The 18,433-nt window shown below is 63.9% G+C and overlaps 2 protein-coding genes, 1 long non-coding RNA gene and 1 other non-coding gene across 4 annotated transcripts; 1 reads left to right on the top strand and 3 right to left on the bottom strand.

Annotated features, from left to right (window-relative positions):
- The first annotated feature begins 2,496 nt into the window (after window positions 1-2,496).
- LOC100681943 (nanos homolog 3-like) lies at window positions 2,497-2,961 on the top strand. Its single transcript, XM_003429386.3, has one exon. It carries the CDS (start codon window positions 2,497-2,499, stop codon window positions 2,959-2,961), a length of 465 nt encoding a protein of 154 aa, XP_003429434.3.
- A 727-nt stretch (window positions 2,962-3,688) lies between these two features.
- On the bottom strand, window positions 3,689-6,087 carry LOC120638118. The gene is made up of 2 exons (XR_005659603.1): window positions 5,739-6,087; window positions 3,689-5,002 (listed from the first exon to the last, which is right to left on the bottom strand). It is a non-coding gene; the product is annotated as an uncharacterized LOC120638118 (long non-coding RNA).
- On the bottom strand, window positions 3,762-3,823 carry MIR7411 (microRNA mir-7411). The gene is given in 1 exon segment (NR_127392.1): window positions 3,762-3,823. It is a non-coding gene; the product is annotated as a microRNA mir-7411 (primary transcript).
- Window positions 6,088-13,082: 6,995 nt separating the features above from the next.
- LOC114807579 (collagen alpha-1(I) chain-like) lies at window positions 13,083-16,714 on the bottom strand. Its single transcript, XM_029053719.2, has 3 exons — window positions 16,682-16,714; window positions 15,147-15,273; window positions 13,083-14,689 (listed from the first exon to the last, which is right to left on the bottom strand). The coding sequence occupies exons 1-3, from the start codon at window positions 16,712-16,714 to the stop codon at window positions 13,794-13,796; spliced, it is 1,056 nt and encodes a 351-aa protein (XP_028909552.1). The 3' UTR covers window positions 13,083-13,793.
- Window positions 16,715-18,433: the final 1,719 nt, after the last annotated feature.

The raw sequence follows: 18,433 nt of genomic DNA, 5'->3' as shown, positions 1-18,433 counted from the left end.
ATACAAATAGAATTATAGATCTAGACACACCGTTAATTAAAAATAAATAGAATTATCACGATAAGTACGGATAGAGTTGGGCAAGTGCCGTGGGGCGGGGAGGTTCCGTCATCTGTAAAAACGGGGATCGAGATCGTCGGCCACAAGCGGGGCAGGGGCTGCGCCCGTCCGGATGACCCCCGGATCTGCCCCCGGTGCTTGGTTTAGTGCTCGGCGCATAGTGAGCGCTTAACGGATGCGCCGCCAAGAAAGAGACGATAATATCTGTTAAGCACTCACTCTGTCCGTTACGCCCGTCTACTCGCTTCGTTCCGCGGTCCGTCTCCCCGCCTCCGGACCGAGAGCCCGTCGTCGGGTAGGGGCGGCCTCTCTCCCCGTATGCCCGGTTGGACCCTCCGAGCGCTCGGCGCGGCGCCCCGCGCCCAGTGAGCGCTCCGTAAATACGACCGGATGAACGAGAGAAGCGGCACGGTGCCGCGGAGAGGGCCGGGGCCCGGGAGTCAGAAGAGAAGAGCGCCGGGGGGGGACGCGGGGTCGTCGGCCCGCCCCCCCCCCCCCCCCCCGTGAGGCTCGCGGTGAATCCCCGTTTCCCGGATGAGGTCACCGAGGCCCAGAGAAGTGACCGGCCCGCGGTCACGCGGCTGACGGGTGGCGGAGCCGGGATTCGGACCCACGGCCCCGGCTCCCAAGCCCGGGCTCTTCCCACCGAGCCACGCCGCTCCTCTACCCCGAGCCCCACGGGGGACGGCCGGATTTACTGAGCGCCTACGGCGTGCGGCGCACGCCGCTGAGCGCTTGGAAGGTGCGGTTCGGCGAGGGAGACGCTCCCCGCCCACAGGGACCGTGTCCGACCCGATCACGCTCACAACGGCGTCTGACACGGCAGCGGTGACGACGGTGTTGGCTGAGCGCTCGCCGTGGGTCGTCAGGTTGTCCCGCGTGGGGCTCCCAGTCGTCCGCCCCCCCCCCCCCCTTATCCGGATGAGGAGACTGAGGCACAGAGAAGTTAAGTGACTTGCCCACGGTCACGCAGCTGACGACACCGCAGCGGTCATCGTTATGATCATCATCATCTCTACCTCAAGAGAGTCGCTCCGGCCACAGCACCGTTGTCCACATCCGTAATTGATTTCGTCTCTCTCCTCCTCTAGGCCGCCAGCTCCCGGTGGGGCGGACGACGTGTCCGCCAACTCTGCTGTATTGGACTCCCCCGACCGCCCCGCCGCCGGTCCAGTGTTCTGCAGACGGTAAGCGCTCGGCGAGTGCCCTGGATGTCTTGATCGACCTCGGGCGAGTCACGTGACTTCCCCGGGCCCCGGTCTCCCCCTCCTCCGTAAAACGGGAAGTGAGACCCACCGGGGAGGACCTGGGTTCCGACCCCGGCTCCGCCGCCCGTCCGCTGTGCGGCCCCGGGCCAGTCGCTTCACTTCTCTGGGCCTCGGTCCCCTCGTCTGAAAAATGGGGATGAAGGCCGGGAGCCCCCCGGGGGACGGGGACCTTCCCCGACCCCGTCACCGTGCGTGGCTCGGCGGGAAGAGCCCGGGCGTCGGAGTCAGAGGTCGTGGGTTCGACTCCCGGCTCCGCCGCCTGTCAGCCGCGTGGCCGCGGGCGAGTCGCTTCTCTGTGCCTCGGTGACCTCATCTGTAAAACGGGGATTGACCGTGAGCCTCCCGGGGGACGGCCCGATGACCCCCGTATCTCCCCCGGCGCTCAGAACGGTGCTCGGCGCAGCGTGAGCGCCTGACGAACGCCGACGTCGTCATTCCTTGGTTCAGCACCCGGCGGGCACGGATGCCACAGGAAGCTTCCACGGTGCAGAGCGCTGTACTAAGCGCCGAGAAAGAGTTACCTGGGTGGGGCGTAGACGCAGTCCCCCCTCTTAGACCGAGAGCTCGTCGTGGGGAGGCGGTGTGTCCGCTTAGGGTCCTGCGCTACTCTCCCGAGGGCTTAGCACAGTGCTCCGCGCACCGTAAGCGCTCAATAAATCCGGCCGGGTCGAAGGACTCCCGGCTCCCCCTCCCCGCTTCCTTCAGACCGTCGGCTCGCGGCGGGCAAGGAGGCGTGTCCGTTTATTCTCTTTTCCTCTCCCAGGCGCTCAGTACGGGGCTTTCCACACGGTCGGCGCTCAGTAAATACAGCCGCCCGACCGACCGGCTCCCCCGCCGACCGTTTCCGAGTCCCCGGCCCGTAAACCCCCGGCGTCTGTTCCGTCGTCCTCTCCCGGGCGCCGGGCCCAGAGCCCGGCACGCCGGCCCCGCCGCCCGTCCGCCTCCCCGGACCCCGGTCCCCCCCTCCGGAAAGCGGGGATCGGGGACGGGGGCTGCGTCCCGCCCGGGCTCCGGGGCGCCCGTAGCGACGGACGGACACCGCCGGTGGCCCGAGGGCGCTCGAGAGATGCGACGGATCGATGGGGTCTTGTGTTTTCTCCCCCTAGCTCCCGGGGGCTCGGCCGCCGCCCGACCCCCCGGGCCCCCCCGGCCCGGCCCGGCCCCGCCGATGGAGGCCTTCAACCCGTGGAAGGACTACCTGGGCCTGGCCCGAGTGGTCGAAGCCTTCCGGAAGGAGCCGGGCCCCCGGGACGTCCGGCCCGAGGCGGCCGCGGCGGGGGAGAGGCGTCTCCCGCGGCCGGCCGGCCCGGAGGGCGGCCCCTCCTGCCCCTTCTGCAGACACAACGGCGAGGCGCGGCACATCTACCTGTCGCACAACCTGAAGGACGCCGAGGGCCGGGTGGTCTGCCCCATCCTCCGGGGCTACGTCTGCCCCCAGTGCGGGGCCTCCCAGGACGCGGCCCACACCAGGCGCTTCTGCCCCCTGACCAGGAACGGCTACACGTCCGTCTACACCTACGGGCCGCGGAACCCGGCTTCCAAGGCGGCCCCCGGGCCCCACCCGCCCAAGCCCAAGGGGACCCCGGCGGGGCCGGCGCCCCGGGGGTCCGCCTCGGCCCCGGGCGGCCGCTGACCCCCGCCGCCGTCTTCCCGGCCCTCGCCTCGGCCGGGGCGGGTCTCGGGGGCGCTCGGTACGTGGCGTCCGTCGCCGTCCGTCCGTCGGCCTAGGCGGCGGGAGGCCGGCCCCGGCGTCGGGACCCTGTCGGCGGCGGCGACGGAGGAGAACCTCCACGGTGTCCGTATCTACCCGTCTGCCTCTAGATCCATCTCCATCTGAGATTCCGACGTATCTGTGGCCGTCGGACGCATCTGTATCCATCTTGCTACGGGTATCTACGGATACGTAGCTGTAGCTGGGATTCCGCTATATCTACGGGTATCCGACGCGTCTCTGTCTGCGTCTGTAGAGACGTATCTCCGTAGATAGGTTTATATCTACATCTAGAGATAGAGACGTATCTCTGTAGATATAGCTATCCGGTACGTCTACATCTAGATACGTATCTAGATATGTATTTCTGTCTGGAGACGTCTACAGGTATATATCTCTCTCTCTCGGAGATTTTCGATATATCCATCGCTATCTGATATGTCGATGTCTAGATATATAGAGACGTATCCACGTGTGTCCAGATATCCAGAGATATGTGTCCATATATCTAGATGTAACGGCTATCTAGAGATATAGCTGTAGACAGAGGAGAATTCTCAAATTCGACGTAAAGGGGAGACTGGTCCAAGCAGAGCGAAATGCCACTTTGGCCGGGAGCGGTGAAGGAAAGGAAGAAAGAGAAATGAAAGAAAATTTCCGTGGTATTTATGCCTCTCTGTCTATAGCTAGATCTACAGCCGCGATTCCGATAGATCTGTAGATAGCCGATACATCTATATCTCGCTATATATATCTATGTACATCTAGATTTAGACATACCGGATGTCTACAGATCTGTATCTCTAGATAGAGGAGAATCTCAAATTTCACGTAAATGGGAGGCTGGTCCAAGCGGAGCGAGACGCCACTTTATCCGGGAACGGTGATATCGATGAAAGGAAATTTCCGTAGTATCTATATCTGTCTGTCTACGGATACATCTACATCCGAGATTCCGATATACCTATACGGAAACAGAGGAGGATCTGGGATTCGGCATGAACGGGAGGCCGGTCCCAGCAGGGAGGAGAGTCTGATTAACCAAGGAGAATTTCCCTAGTGTCTGCTTCCGTCCGTCTGTCTGCCTATCTGTAGATGCGTAGATCTGTAGATTACGTCGAATCTACGGGCCTAAAGATCTTTAGGTCTATAGATGGGTAGATAGAGGAGAAGCCCGGATTCAGCGAAAGCAGGAGGCCGGCCTAAGCGGTGCGAAATGCCGCGTTTAGCCGGGAGCACGAAGGAGAATTTCCAAGGTCTCCATGTGGATAGTGTGGAAATTTTCCTCAATTAATTACAGGCAGATGGATAGGTAGATAGACCGATAGTCCCGTTCCCTGGCCGCGACAAGCGTACGGTACGCAGCCTGTTTACTGTCCGACTGTACCCTGCCAGGCGGTTGGCACGGTGCCCCGCCCAAGGAAGCGCTCAATAAATACGATCGACTGACCGGGCGCCTCGTCGGCCGCCTCGGGCCCGTGGCGGAGCGTGTCGAAGAGAGGGCTGTTGATAATCGACGCAGTATACGTACGTGTTCGCTGTCGACCTTTTGGAAACTAAAGCCGTACCTCCTCCGGTTAATGGTTGGTTGGCGGTTTTGTTCTCAGAGGCGCGTTTTCAGAGTTGTTTTTCGAAACATTTCACGGTATTACCGGGCCCGTGTCTCTCGGCCCAAGTGTCCAGTGACGTTCCGACATCTTGACGGCACCGTGGGCGAGATCTGCCGCCCGGAGGGATGGGAACCCGCCGAGGAGGGCGTCCCGCGGCAACCTGGATCCGGAATCGGTCCCGTCGGGGTTTTCTTGGACGTTCCTCCCGCGGCCGTACGGTCGTCTTCCCACCCCGATTGTCGTGGGCCGGCAGCGTGCCGTTAAAGAAGCCGCGAGCAGCCGACCCCCGTGGAGGAGACTTGGTTACCGGCGGTCGTTACCTCCCGTTCATCATTTGGACGGTGCGGGATTAGCTGGGGAGAAAATACTGTGGGTCCCTCAGTTATTAATACTGATAATCAGGGTCGGCGCGCCGCACTTATCAGGCGCCCAGCCCTGGGACGATACGGGAATAATAATAATCGTGGTGCTCGTTAAGCCTTTCCAGAAGAGCGCGAGCCTCATCTGGGACGGGGACCGTGGCCAACCTGATCAGCTTTGTATCTCCGAGCGCCCAGAACGGCACCGTGGCGCGTAGGAAGGCGCTTCACGAAAGCCGTCGTCGTCAACCCCGGCGATCGGAAGAGGGCCGGGCGCGTCGTCGGCGCTCAACGAGTGCCGTGGTCGTTACGATTTCTCCGGCATCGTATCCCAGGGCTTAGAGCCCAGACCCCTCCCGGGTCGTGGACGGTGCCGCCGACCCCGGCGAGGTCACGGGACCCCCGGGGAAGTTCCCAAAGCTCCGAGACCCCCAGGGAGGCAGGGGGTGACCGGCCGCCCTGGACCCGAAGGAGGGCGAAGAAGAGAGAGTTGTTAAGAATTCGGGGTATTCGTTGAGAAGCAGAGTGGCCTAGCGGAGAGCGCACGGGCCCGGGAGCGGTGCTCGGCACGGGATAAGTGCTTAACAAATACCATTACTGCTATTATTTAAGGCAGCGCCCCGCCGACGGAAAGCGAGCGCTCGATAAACGTGACGGTCAGGGCCGTTCTATCTTCCTCTTTCCGTTGCTTAGCACGGCGCCCCGAACACACCGAGCGCTCAGTACTTACGATCGATGGGTGGATCTGGGGGTAAGCGCCTCCTTTCTCCACTCGGGCGTGTTTCTTGAACGCATATTGCGTGCAAAGCACCGTCCCGAGTGCTGGGGAGAGGACAGGAGAACAACAGACGGACGCATTCCCGGTCCGCAGGGGAGGACAGACGAGGATAGAAATAAATAAAGGACAGATCTGGACGCGAGTGCCGGGGGGCTGGGGGCGGGGGATGAATGAACGGAGCAAGTCAGGGCCGCGGGGACGGGAGCGGGAGGAGGATTCTCAAATGCGGAATCATCGCTGAACGCCGAAGGATGACCCATTTTCGCTAGCAAGTCCCTTAGCCGCTCTGGGCCTCAGTTTCCCCATCTGTAAAAAAAAAAAAAAAAAAGCCTTGAATATCCATCTTCTCTCCCCTCAGACCGCAGGTTCCACGGGGGACCACGTCTTATCTGATCGTATCGCGCTTCCTCCAGGGCTTGAGGACGGCACGGTCGTTACTGTTCCTATCACATCCGCGGGATTTCTCCGTGGTTTGAGTTTTCGGACGCCGAAGGATTTAATAATACTGTTGGTATTTGTTAAGCGCTTACTACGTGCCGAGCACTGTTCTAAGCGCTGGGGTAAGACATAGGGGAATCAGGTTGTCCCACGTGGGGCTCACAGTCTTGATCCCCATTTTACAGACGAGGGAACCGAGGCCCAGAGAAGTTAAGTGACTTGCCCACAGTCACACAGCCGACAAGATTTCTGGCCTCGGTGTGACGGATTCCCAACTGGGGTGACCGACGTTATTCCGCTACCGACCCGGAGAAGATAAAACCGTCGAGAACAGAGAGTGGGCGCCCTAGATACTTTCCCGACACTCGATAGATACTACTATCGAATGGATTTGATTCATCCATTTTTCTCAGGGGAGAATTTGATGGTAAATGGTGAACATTCCCCCCCCCCCCCCCGGTACTATTATTATTATTACGAATAATAGTACGGTGTTTATTTCGCACTTTCTACGTGCCAAGCGCCGTTCTAAGAGCTGGGGTGGATCGGGGAAGCAGCGTCGCTCGGTGGAAAGAGCCCGGGCTTGGGAGCCGGAGGTCGTGGGTTCTAACTCCGACCCCGCCACTCGTCAGCTGCGTGACTCTGAGCGTCTCTGCGTCTCGGCTCCCTCGTCTGTAAAACGGGGGTGAAGACGGTGAGCCCCACGTGGGACAACCCGATTACCTTCGATCTACCGCAGCGCTTAGGACGGCGTGCTTCCGAGGCACGGGGAAGCGAAGCGACCCGCCCGAGGTCACACGGTAGACGGGTGGCGGAGCGGGGATCGGAACCCGGGTCCCTCCGACTTCCAGGCCCGTGCCCCGCCCGCCGAGCCGCGCCTACCGCCCGCCTTGGATCGTACTCTCCCAAGCGCTTAGAACAGCGCTCCGCACTGGGGACGTCTTCGATAAATGCCCTCCATTAGTGACCTCGGGCAAGTCGCCGACTTCTCGGTGACTCGGTTCCCTCATCCGTAAAATAGGGCTCAAGGCCGTAAACCCCACGTGGGACAGGGACCGTGGCCCGATTAGCCCGGGGTCTGTCCCGGGGCTTAGTATCACACCGATCGATCGATCGATGGGCGAGCCGTCACGGTGTGCAGAGCACTCTGCGCGTCGCCTGGGAGAGTTGGGACGTAGCAAAATACGAGCCGGCGGACACGTTCCAGGGAAGCGGGCCTCTAACGGTGATCATTTAAAACCACCGCAAACAAACCGAAAGGGAGGGTGAGGCCCTTCATCCCCATTTAGCACGGAGAGGCTAAGTGACTCGCCCGAGGTCGCGCCGCGGGAGTCCTGGCTCCCGGGCCCAGGTTCTTCTCCACGAGGCGTGTTAGGAGCCGATCCATCGGTGGTATCCACCGAGCGCTCACGGAGGGCAGGGCGCCGTCCGAAGCGACGGAGCGAGGGACGGGATCACCCGGCTGGGGACGGGAGCCGTCCGCCTAACCCGAGGGGGAGGCCTGGGGGTGAATAAATGTATTTCTTCATGAGAATTATCAGTACTTGGAAGTGAGCAAACGTATTTATACGAACGCGTGTCCCCGTGGCTCGCCGCGGGCTGGAGATGTGCCGACCGACTCTTGATCTGTTGCGTCGTGCTCTCCCAGGCGCCTGGTAAGCGCTCAATAAACCCGATCGATCGCGTTGAACGCACCGCTCACGGGGAGCGCTCGGCCAACGCCACGGACCGGCCGACCCCGGGAGGGGTCCGGGAGGGCAGCGGGCCGTCGCCCTTTCCAGAGCCCGCCCATCCTCCGGTCGCTGTGAATCGTCAGGAAGGGGCTCACGGCCGGGAAGGTGAAAGCCAACGAGCATGCGGCCACCCGTCGCCGGGGAGGACTTCGCCCTCGCGTCCGGTAAGACGCCCGGCGTGACGGAACGAGGAGGACGTGGAGGGCCACCGGGGCCGCCGCCCCCTCGGCCGCCCGGACCTCGGACGTCGCCCCGGGGGAGCGTGCGGGACGAGCACCGTGTAGCCGCTGGCCAAGCTCACGAGGCCCACGGAGGACGGGTCGCCGAGGGAGAACGGGACGGCGACGGGCAGGGTCGCCTCCGCGCCGTCGCCGACCTGAGCGCGACGCGCGAGGTCCGGCACGAGTCGGACGCCGCTGCCGCCGCGGGGACCTCTCGCGTCCGTCGCCGAATCAAAATCGACGAGCGGACCGAGGCCCCGGGACAGGAGGCAGGAGGGAAGGACGCGGCCGGGGGGGCCCGGGGCCGAGGGGGACGGCCCGGAAGACGCTCAGGGGGCGGGCGCCGCAGACGGACGGGCTCCGGGACCCCGTCGGTCGGCAGCGTGACGGCGTCGGCCGGCGCCGGCCGGGCGAGGGTCAGGTCCGGGGGGCTGGGCCCGGGGCTGACGGAGGCCGCGCGGGCATAGGACACGAAGAGGAGTGCGTCGGCCGAGGGGCCGGCGACGAGCCGGAGGAGACCGGCCGTCCCGAAAGCCATTTCGGTGGCGTCGTCGGTGCTCCGGAGCTCCCCGGCGGCCATCGGATGGATCTCTCTGGAGGGCGATCTGGGTCCGGGAGAGAGAGAGGGAGGGAAGCGGAGCAGTAGAGACGCGAGGAGAGAGAGAGAAAGCGGTGCGCTTTGCCGAGAGTATGTCCCCCTGCCCCTTAAGGGACGCGGCGCGGTGCCCCGCCCGGAATGAGCGCTCAGTAAATACCGACGATCGAGAAACGGGGCGGCCCGGTGGAGAGAGCCCGGGCCTGGGGGTCGGGAGGACCCGGGTTCTTAGTCCCGGCTCCGCCACCCGTCTGTCGCGTGACCTCGGCGGGACCCAGCCGGCGCGCTTTGCTCCCCCGACGCCAACCTACTCGCCGTATCTCGATCTCGTCCCTTTGGCCGCCGGCCGCTCGCCCGGCGCCAGCCTCTGGCCCGGATCGCCCTCCCTCCTCATATCCGCCGGACGGTGGCCGTCCCCGAGGGCGCCTCTCCTCCGGGAAGCCTTCCCCGACTGAGCCCTTCTTCTCCTCTTCCCCTGCTCCCTCCGAGTCCCCTCGACTCGCTCCCCTCATTCGGAGTACGATCGGATGAATAAGTGAATCCGCCCTCCCGGCCCCGCAGCTCTTACGTCCGCCGTCTTCTAGACCGTAAGCCCGCCGTGGGCAGGGACTGTCTCCGTCTGTTGCCGAACTGTACCTCCCAGGCGTTTAGTACAGCGCCGCGCACACGGTAAGCGCTCGATAAATACAGTGGGTCGGTCATTTATTTAACGTCCATCCCCCCCTCTAGACCGTGAGCTCGTCGTGGGCAGGGAATGCGTCTGGTACAGTGTACTCTCCCGAGCGCTTAGCCCGGCGCTCTGCACACCGTAAGCGCTCAGTGAGTACAACCGACTGACCGACGGATCGCCCCGCGGACTCAGCTGGAGGAGGAGGGAAGGGAGACCCCCGAGGCTCCGTCCCAAATACCGGGGTAGATACAGAGAAGCGACACGGCCTAGCGGAAAGACCGCGGGCCCGGGAGTCAGAGGGCCTGGGTTCTAATCCCGGCGCGACCACTCGCCTGCTGAGCGACGTCGGGAAGTCGCTTGACTCCTCCGTGCCTCACCTTTCTCATCTGCAAAATTGGGGTTCGACACCCGGGACCCAGGTGGGACGGGACGATCTAATGTCTATCCCAGCGCTCGGCGCGGGGCTCGACGCATAGTAGGCGCTTAACAACCAGCAAAGTCGTTATTATACAAGTTGATCGGGCCGGGCGGTCTCTTCCCTACTTGGGGCTCGCGGTGTAAGAGGGCGAGCAGATATCTAAACCCCCTTTTGCCGATAAAGAAACCGAGGCACGGTGAGGCTGAAGTGACTTGACCAAGTTCCTGGGAAATCAGTCGATGGCATTGACTCACTGGTCCATTCGGTCGTTCGCTCAGTCGTATTGATTGAACTCGTCAGCTGTGTGACCGTGGGCAAGTCACTTCTCTGTGCCTCAGTGACCTCCTCTGTCAAAGGGGGATTAACCGCGAGCCTCACGGGGGGACAACCTGATTCCCCCGTATCTCCCCCAGCGCTTAGAACGGTGCTGTGCACCTAGTAAGCGCTTAACGAATGCCAACGTTATCGTCGAGCGCTTACTGTGGGCACGGCCCTGGACCGAGCGCTTGGAAAGTACAGTTCGGCCACAGAGACAATCCCTGCCCGACAACGGGCTCACGGTCTAGAAGGGGGAGACGGGCGGCAGACTGAAACAGGTAGAGGGGCATCCATAACATCAAAATAGATAAATAGGATTGTAGATACATATATACAATATCAATAAAATAATTAGAGCAATAAATACGTACAAATAGACACAAGGCCTGTGGGGCGGGGAGGAGAGCGGAGGGAGTCGGGACGATGGGGAGGAGGAGCGGAGGGAGAGGGAGGGCTCGGTGTGGGAAGGCCTCCCGGAGGAGGTGAGCTCCCGGGAGGGCTCGGAAGAGGGGGAGAGAGTGAGTTCGGCGGAGGTGAGGAGGGAGGGCGTCCCGGGGCGGCGGGAGGACGCGGGCCGGGGGTCGACGGCGGGCCGGGCGAGACCCGGGGACGGCGAGGAGGCGGGCGGCGGAGGAGCGGAGCGTGCGGGCCGGCCGGTGGAAAGAGGGAAGGGAGGAGAGGTAGGAGGGGACGGACGGCCTCGAAGCCCAGAGTGAGAAGTTCAGAGTCTGGAGGAGGGGCCGGACAGTAACCAGTCGACAGTCATCCGATGGTATTCTCTGAGCGCTCACCGCCTGCCGAGCGCTGTTCTAGGCGCTTCAGAGAGCCAGTTAGTGAATGGTATTTATTGAGCGCCTGCCGCGTGCAGAGCACCGTACTGAGCCCTGGGGAGAGTACACCAGAACAACGTAACGATATCACAGACGCGATGTAACAGAGAATCCGCCACAACCGAGTCGACGGACACGCCAGCGAGGGATTTACAGACTGGAGGCGGGAGACGGGGCACCGCGCCGGGCGTTGAGAAGCGGGATAGCCCAGCGGATCGAGCACCCGCCTGGAAGCGAGAAGGACCTAGGCTCCGATCCCGGCTCCGCCGCTCGTCTGCCGTGTGGACCTGGGCGAGTCACTTCTCCTCCCTGGGCCTCAGTTACCGGGGTTAGAAGTTTGAGCTCCGAGAGGGACGCGGATTGTGTCCACCCCCGAGCTCGGCACAGCGCCTGGCACACAGTAAGCGCTCGATATCATTTAAAGAGAAAAAATGAACGCCTGGAGATCCCTCCGGCAACGGGGCAGGTCTAGGCGACTACTCACCCATCGCTCGTGCCGGCTGGGGGGGGGGGCGGGGCAGGTCCCGGGGGGGGCCGAGGCGGCGTTTATCAGCCGTTCTCTTCGTCTCCCCCATCCTCGGGGGGCGACCGGCGTGCGTCTCAATGAGTCGGGGAGCGTCGGTCCGCTCTGACACTCGGGCGGGCTCATCCCCCGAGGACCCCGGAAGGTCCCGACGGCCCGAGACGACGTGGCCGGGGACTCCCACCCTCTTCCGCCGTCTGTTGCCGATGCGGAGGCCGCTCGGAGGGGACAGAGGGCCCTCTGCGGAGACAGAGGCCGCCCTGAGGACACAGAGACCTCTCTGCGGAGACAGGGACCGCTCGGAAGGGACAGAGGACGCTCTGCGGAGACGGAGACCGCTCTGCGGAGACGGAGACCGCTCGGAGGGGACGGAGGACGCTCTGCGGAGAGAGAGACCGCTCTGAGGGGACGGAGACCGCTCTGAGGGGACAGAGACCGCTCTGAGGTCACGGAGGACGCGCTGCGGAGACATAGGATGCTCTGCGGAGACGGAGACCGCTCTGAGGAGACGGAGGACGCTCTGCGGAGAGAGAGACCGCTCTGAGGAGACGGAGGACGCTCTGCGGAGAGAGGGAGCGCTCTGAGGAGACAGAGACCGCTCAGAGGGCACAGAGGACGCTCTGAGGGGACCGAGGACGCTCTGCGGAGACAGAGACCGCTCTGAGGGGACCGAGGACGCTCTGCGGAGACCGAGGACGCTCTGCGGAGACAGAGACCGCTCTGCGGGGACAGAGGCCGCTCTGAGGGGACCGAGGACGCTCTGTGGAGATAGAAGCCGCTCTGAGGAGACAGAGACCGCTCCGCGGAGACCGAGACCGCTCCGAGGAGACGCATCAACGGCGGCTCTGAGACCGAGGCCCCGTCTTGCAGAACCCGGGCCCAGCTCTGCCCGGTCGCCTCTCGGGGGTCTGACGCTCTCCCCGTACAGAGCCCGCCTGGCCCCAGATGCTCCTGCGTTAGGGACGCAGCGGGGGCCGGTGGATAGAGCCCGGACCTGGGTTCCGACGACGCCTCCGTCACTCGTAATCACCCCAGTTCGGAGACCGGTGCCTGGCGCATACTGAGCGCTTCACAGGAACCGGAATTACTATCCCACGGGGCCCTCGATGGTAAAGGTCCCTTGGGGTACTCGGGGCCTCAGGCCTCTTCAGCCTTTCTTCGCCCCGAGTCCAACTCATCCGGGTCACATCCCCTCTCTCGGTCTTAGACTTTCCAGGTCGAAGAATTCGTTCATCCTGATCTCTGGGCTCTGCGCTTAAGCACCGTTTCCGGCCCCTTCCGTAGGGTGGTCTAGTGGAAAGAGGACAGGCTCGGCGTCGAGGGAATTGGGCTCGGCTCCCGGCTCTGCCACCGGCCCGCTGGGAGACCCTGGGCAAGTCACCGAACCTCGCTCCATCTACGTTTCCTCACCTGCAAAACGGACCCGAGACATCCGTTCTCCCCCTCTCTTAACCGGGCACCTTGCGGGGACTGGATCAGGTGTGACTTTTTTTTTTTTTTTTTTAAATGATACTTTTTAGTGCTCGCTACGTGCCAAAGGCCGTATTCATTCCTTCGTTCGTTCGGGCGTATCTACTGAGCGCTTACCGCGTGCAGAGCACCGTTCTCAGCGCTTGGGAAGTACGGTTCGGCAGCGCCGGGCTCGTCACAAGATCGTCGGGTCCCACGTGGGGCTCGCAGTCCAACCCGGAGGGAGCCCAGGTATTGAATTTGCATTTGGCTTAGCGAGCTGCGTTTACTGAGCACGTACTGCGTGCGCAGCGCCGTGTTAAGTGCCGGGGAGAGGACCGTACAACAGTCAAGGGAGGCATTCCCTGCCCGCGGCGAGCCCGCGGCCCGGAAGGGGAGACGGAGACGTGCATATAAAGAAAGAAATTACGCAGGCGAGGGAACCGAGGCGCAGGGAAGCGGCGCGCACGCCGGTCACCGTCACCGCGGGCGTCGCCTCCCTTAAGGACCGAGGACCACAGAGGGGGACCTCTCGTCGGCGCGGGTCCTCCGGCGACCGACCGCGGCTTGACCGAGAGCCCCCCCTCGCCCGTCGGGTCCGTGGGCCCTCGCGCCGTTATGAGTCTCCTGGTGGTTGACGAGGGCGGACCCCCGCCCCAGAGCCTTCCCACACTCGCCGCACAGGTGAGGTTTCTCCCCGGTGTGACTCCTCTGACGGTTGCCGGGGCCCGGGCCTCGGCCGAAGGCTTTCCCGCGGCCGGCGCACCTGCGGGGCTTCTCCCCGGTGCGAATCGTCTGGCGTTTCATCGGGGTCAGCCTTGCCGCGCCCGCCGCCCCCGTGAGGTCTCTCCCCGGCGCGGATCCCCCGAGGCGTCGCCGGGACCGAGGGGTCGCCGGAGGCCTCCCCGCACCGACGGGGCCCCTCTCCCCCGTGGATCCTCTGATGCCTCGTCCGGGCCGGGTTCTGGCCGAAGACCCTTCCGCGCTCGCCGCACCCGAAGGGCTTCTCCCCGGTGTGGACCCTCAGATGGCTGACGGGCGCCGAGCGGCCGCCGAAGGCCTCGCCGCACCCGTCGCACCCGTCGGGCCTGGCCCCGCTGTGAATCCTCTGGCGGTCGACGAGGACGGAGCGCTGGCCGAACGCCTTCCCGCACTCGCCGCACCCGTAGGGCTCCTCTCCCGTGTGGACCCGCTGATGCTTGACCAGGGTGGAGGAGTCCCGGAAGGCCCGGCCGCGGTCGCCGCAGCGGTAGGGCTTCTCTCCGGTGTGGATCCTCCGCTGCTCCGTCAGGGCCGAGTGCTGGCCGAAGACCCCGCCGCACTCGCCGCACCGGTAGGGTTTCTCCCCGGTGTGGATCCGCCGGTGGGTCACGGGGACCGAGTGGTCGCTGAAAGCCTTCTCGCTCTGGTGGCGCCCGTGGGGTCTCTCCCCGGTGTGGATCCTCCGGTGCGTGACGAGGGTGGAGTGCCGGCTGAAGGCTCTTCCGCACTCCCCGCAGGCGCGCGCCTTCCTCTCCGGGGAGGGCTCCCTCCCGGGCTCCCCGGGCCCGGTCGGGCCGCCCCCGGCTCCCCGGCCCCGTCCCGCCGCGGAAGGCCCCGGGGCCGGTCCGGACGAGCTTCCCGGAGACCGCCCTCGGGAAAACCGCTCCCTCGACCCCCTCCGGCCCGCGGGGGACGGGCTCGCCGGTCCCGGTCGGGCCCTCGCCACCTGGAACGGACAACGGGGGGGCACGTCGGCCGTCTCTCGGGCGGCTCGTTCGGGGCGCTCGACGCGTCGGCCCGCCTGCCGGGTAGGGGGTTCGGAGGGGGCCGGTCGGTCGACCCGCCGGCCGTGTTTACCGAGCGCCCGCCGTGCCGAGCGCCTGGGGGAGCCCGATACGACAGAACTGACGGACTCTGTCACGGGGAACCCTCGGGCGGGGACGGTGTCTCTCCGTCGCCCGACGGTAGGCTCCCGGCGCCCGGCACAGCGCTCCGCACGGAGTCGGCGCCCGCTGAATACGGCCGAACCAATACCGCCGGCACGTCCGGGGAACGCGCCTGTAGTCGCACGGTCCTCTCCCGAGCGCTCAGTACAGTCCCCTGCCCGCAGGGAGCGGCCGACACGCGGTCGCGAGGGAATCGCCGCTCGCCGGCCGGGCGGGGGGGGGGGGTCAAGCGCTCACCCAGGGAGAGGAGGTTCCGGTAGTTCTCCAGCGTCACGTCCCAGTAGAGGCGGCGCTCGGCGGGACCCGGGCTCGCCCGCTCCTCCGGGCTGAAGGTCACGGCCACGTCCTCGAAGGTCGGCGACCCCTGAAAGGTCACGGGTCACGGTCCCCTAGCCCGGCGCCGGGCCCGCGGTCAAGCGCTCAACGATACCGTGATTGTCGGGGGGGTCGGGGGAGGGACTCGCGGAGGGAGGAAGAGAGCGAGGCGAGGGAGGGAACCGAAGGAGCCCGTCGTCGTCGGTACCGGTCGAGCGCTCACTCTTCCGCGGAGCGCTGTCCCGGCCGCTCGGGAGAAGCACCGTTCAACACAGTCGGCCGACACGCTCCCTGCCCGCCGCGAGCGCGGCTCAGCGGCGAGAGCCCGGCCTTGGGGGCCAGAGGCCGTGGGTTCCGATCCCGGCTCCGCCACCTGCCCGCTGTGTGACTGCGGGCGGGTCACTTGGCTTCTCTGGGCCTCGGTGACCTCATCTGGAAAATGGGGACGGAGACCGGGAGCCCCACGGGGGGGGCCCCCGTCTCTCCCCCGGCGCTCGGCACAGCGCGCCGCACGGAGTAAGCGCTTAACCAACAGCGGCGGCGTCAGTAGAGGCCCGGCACGCGGTGGGCGCTGAAAAGATACTCCTGTCACCATCGATAACGATGATGATAACGGCACCCGTTGAGGGCTCGATGACGACGGCATTCGGTAGGCGCTTACTACGTGCGAAGCACGGCTCTGAGCGCCGGAGAGGATTCGGGGTTGTCCCCCCGCCCCCCCCCCCCCCGGGGCTCCCAGTCTTCACCCCCGTTTTACAGAGGAGGGAACCGAGGCCCAGGGAAGTGAGGTGACTCGGCCGAGGTCACACAGCCGATAAGCGACATCAGCGGGGGAGACGGGCATCGGTCGGTCGATCGACGGTGTTTATCGGGCGCCTACTCCGTGCCGAGCGCCGGACCGAGCCTTGGGGAGAATACGGTACGTTCCCTGTCCCCCACGGGGTTGCGGGCTAGAGGGGGGAGGCAGACGCTAATCAAACTGTCGGCGGTATTCACTGAGCGCCTCCTGTGGTAAACGCGTCTCCTCATCGTTGCCCCCAGTGCTCCGCACACAGGAAGCGCTCAATACGTACGGCGGGAGGAACGCGGAGCTCCGTCCGAAGCTCTTGGGAGAGGACCACGGTCGGTAGACGTGTTCCCCGCCCGCGGCACGCTTACGGTCTAGAGTGCGAGAAGTTGAGACTGCCCCCCCCCCCCGATTGCTTTGCGTCCACCCCGGCGTTCGGTACAGTGTCTACCCCACAGGGACACGGGGGGGGGGGGGGGGGGGCGTCCGGCCGGTCCGGGCCCAGGCGAGGAACCGAGGCCGCCCTTCGCCGCGGTCAAGGGACGCGTCTGCTTACTGTCCCCCCGCCCTCTCCCAAGTGCCCGGCACGGCGCCCCGCACGCGGCAAGCGCTCAATAAATCCGACCGAACGGAGGAGATCCGGGGACGGGCGGCCGGGACCCCGACTCACGTGAGCCCCGGCTCGGACGAGGGCGGCGGCCATTCTCCGGGTCTCCGGGGCGGGCGGCGCCGAAGGAGTTGAAAACGACGACGGATTAGATTCCCCCGGCCCGGGATCCGGGCGACGGGTGCGGCGGTCCTCTTGGACCCCCGAGACCACCGGCTTGGGGTGACCTCAGGCGCAAAAAGGCGTCGAGAACCACGGAGGCGGGAAAGTCTCCGTCGGGGGGCGGAGACCTGAGAGTCTCCGGCTGGCGGTCGGCCGGTCGCATCTACTGAGCGCTTACGGGGTGCAGAGCGCCGTACTGAGCGCTTAGGGGAGGACAGTAGATTCACAGAACATTCGTTCACTCGCATTTATTGAGCGCTTACTGGGCGCAGAGCGCTGTACCGAGCGCTCGGGGCAGGACAAGAGAACAACAGAACATTCATTCATCCATTCGACCGCATTTACGGAGAGCTTACCGGGCGCGGGACACTGTACCGAGCAATTGGGGGAGGACACTAGAATCAGAGTACATTCATTCTTCCATTCGATCGCATTTACTGAGCGCTTCATGTGCGCAGAACACTGTACTGAGCAATTGGGAGAGTACAAGAGAATAACAGAACATTCATCCGTTCGTTCGATCACATTTGTTGAGCGCTTACCGGGCGCAGAGCACTGTACTGAGCGCTTCGGAGGGAACAGTCTAGCAGAGGTGGCAGGAACGTTCACTGCCCACAGGGAACCTAATCATAATAGTGACAATAAAATAATAATAATAACGATCACCGCGGTATTTGTTACTTACCGTGTTCCGGGCACCGTACCAAGCGCCGGGGTGGATCCGAGCTAATCAGGTCGGCCACAGTCCCCGTCCCACGTGGGGCTCCCGGTCTCCATCCCCATTTTCCGGATGAGGGAACTGAGGCACAGAGAAGGGAAGTGACTCGCCCAAGGTCACGCAGCAGACGAGCGGCCGAACCTGGATTAGAACCCGGGCCCTTCCGACTTCCAGGGCTGTGCTCTAACTGCACCTGATGATGATGATGATGATGATGATGGTATCGGTTAAGCGCTTACAAGGTCCTCGGGGGCTCCCAGTCTCAACCCCCCGTTGTCCAGAGGAGGTCACTGAGGCCCAGAGAAGTCAAGTGACTTGCCCCGGGTCACGCAGCAGACGAACGGCGGAGCCGGGATCAGAACCCGCGACCTTCTGACTCCGCCACGCTGTACCTTTCCGAGCCCTCAGTACCTCTCTCTGCCCACGGTAAGCGCTCAGTAGGTAGCGGTGATTTTTTGACCTGCAAAATGGGGATTCAGTCCCTTTCCTCCCTCTTACTTAGACCGTCAGCCCCTCGTGGGACCCGATTATCTTCTCTCGCGCTTAGTACGGTGCTGGGCGCCGGGTAAGTGCTTAAAAAACAACAGTTATTAATAATGACAGTGCTAATACTGATATTCACAACCGTTAATAAGAATAACAACGATGATAATGGTAATCCTGGCTGCGAGCCCCATATGGAACCTGATGATTTTGAATCTGACCCAAGGCCTGGCACAGACCAAGCACGTCAAAAACGACGATCGTTATTATCATCGCTATCATTATTAGCCCGGGGTCCCCACTGAGGACCTGATGATCTCGCATCTCCCCCAGCGCTTAGTACAGTGCTCGGCACGGAGTAAGCGCTTAACGAGTAACGCAGTTATCGTTCTCATGGTGATTGTGATTAGACCGGGAGCTCCAGGTGAGAGCCGATGACCTTCCATCCCCTC

The sequence above is a fragment of the Ornithorhynchus anatinus genome, chromosome X3 (genome assembly GCF_004115215.2).
Source record: "Ornithorhynchus anatinus isolate Pmale09 chromosome X3, mOrnAna1.pri.v4, whole genome shotgun sequence".
Classification (NCBI taxonomy): domain Eukaryota; kingdom Metazoa; phylum Chordata; class Mammalia; order Monotremata; family Ornithorhynchidae; genus Ornithorhynchus; species Ornithorhynchus anatinus.
This window is presented reverse-complemented; position numbering and strand designations above follow the sequence as displayed.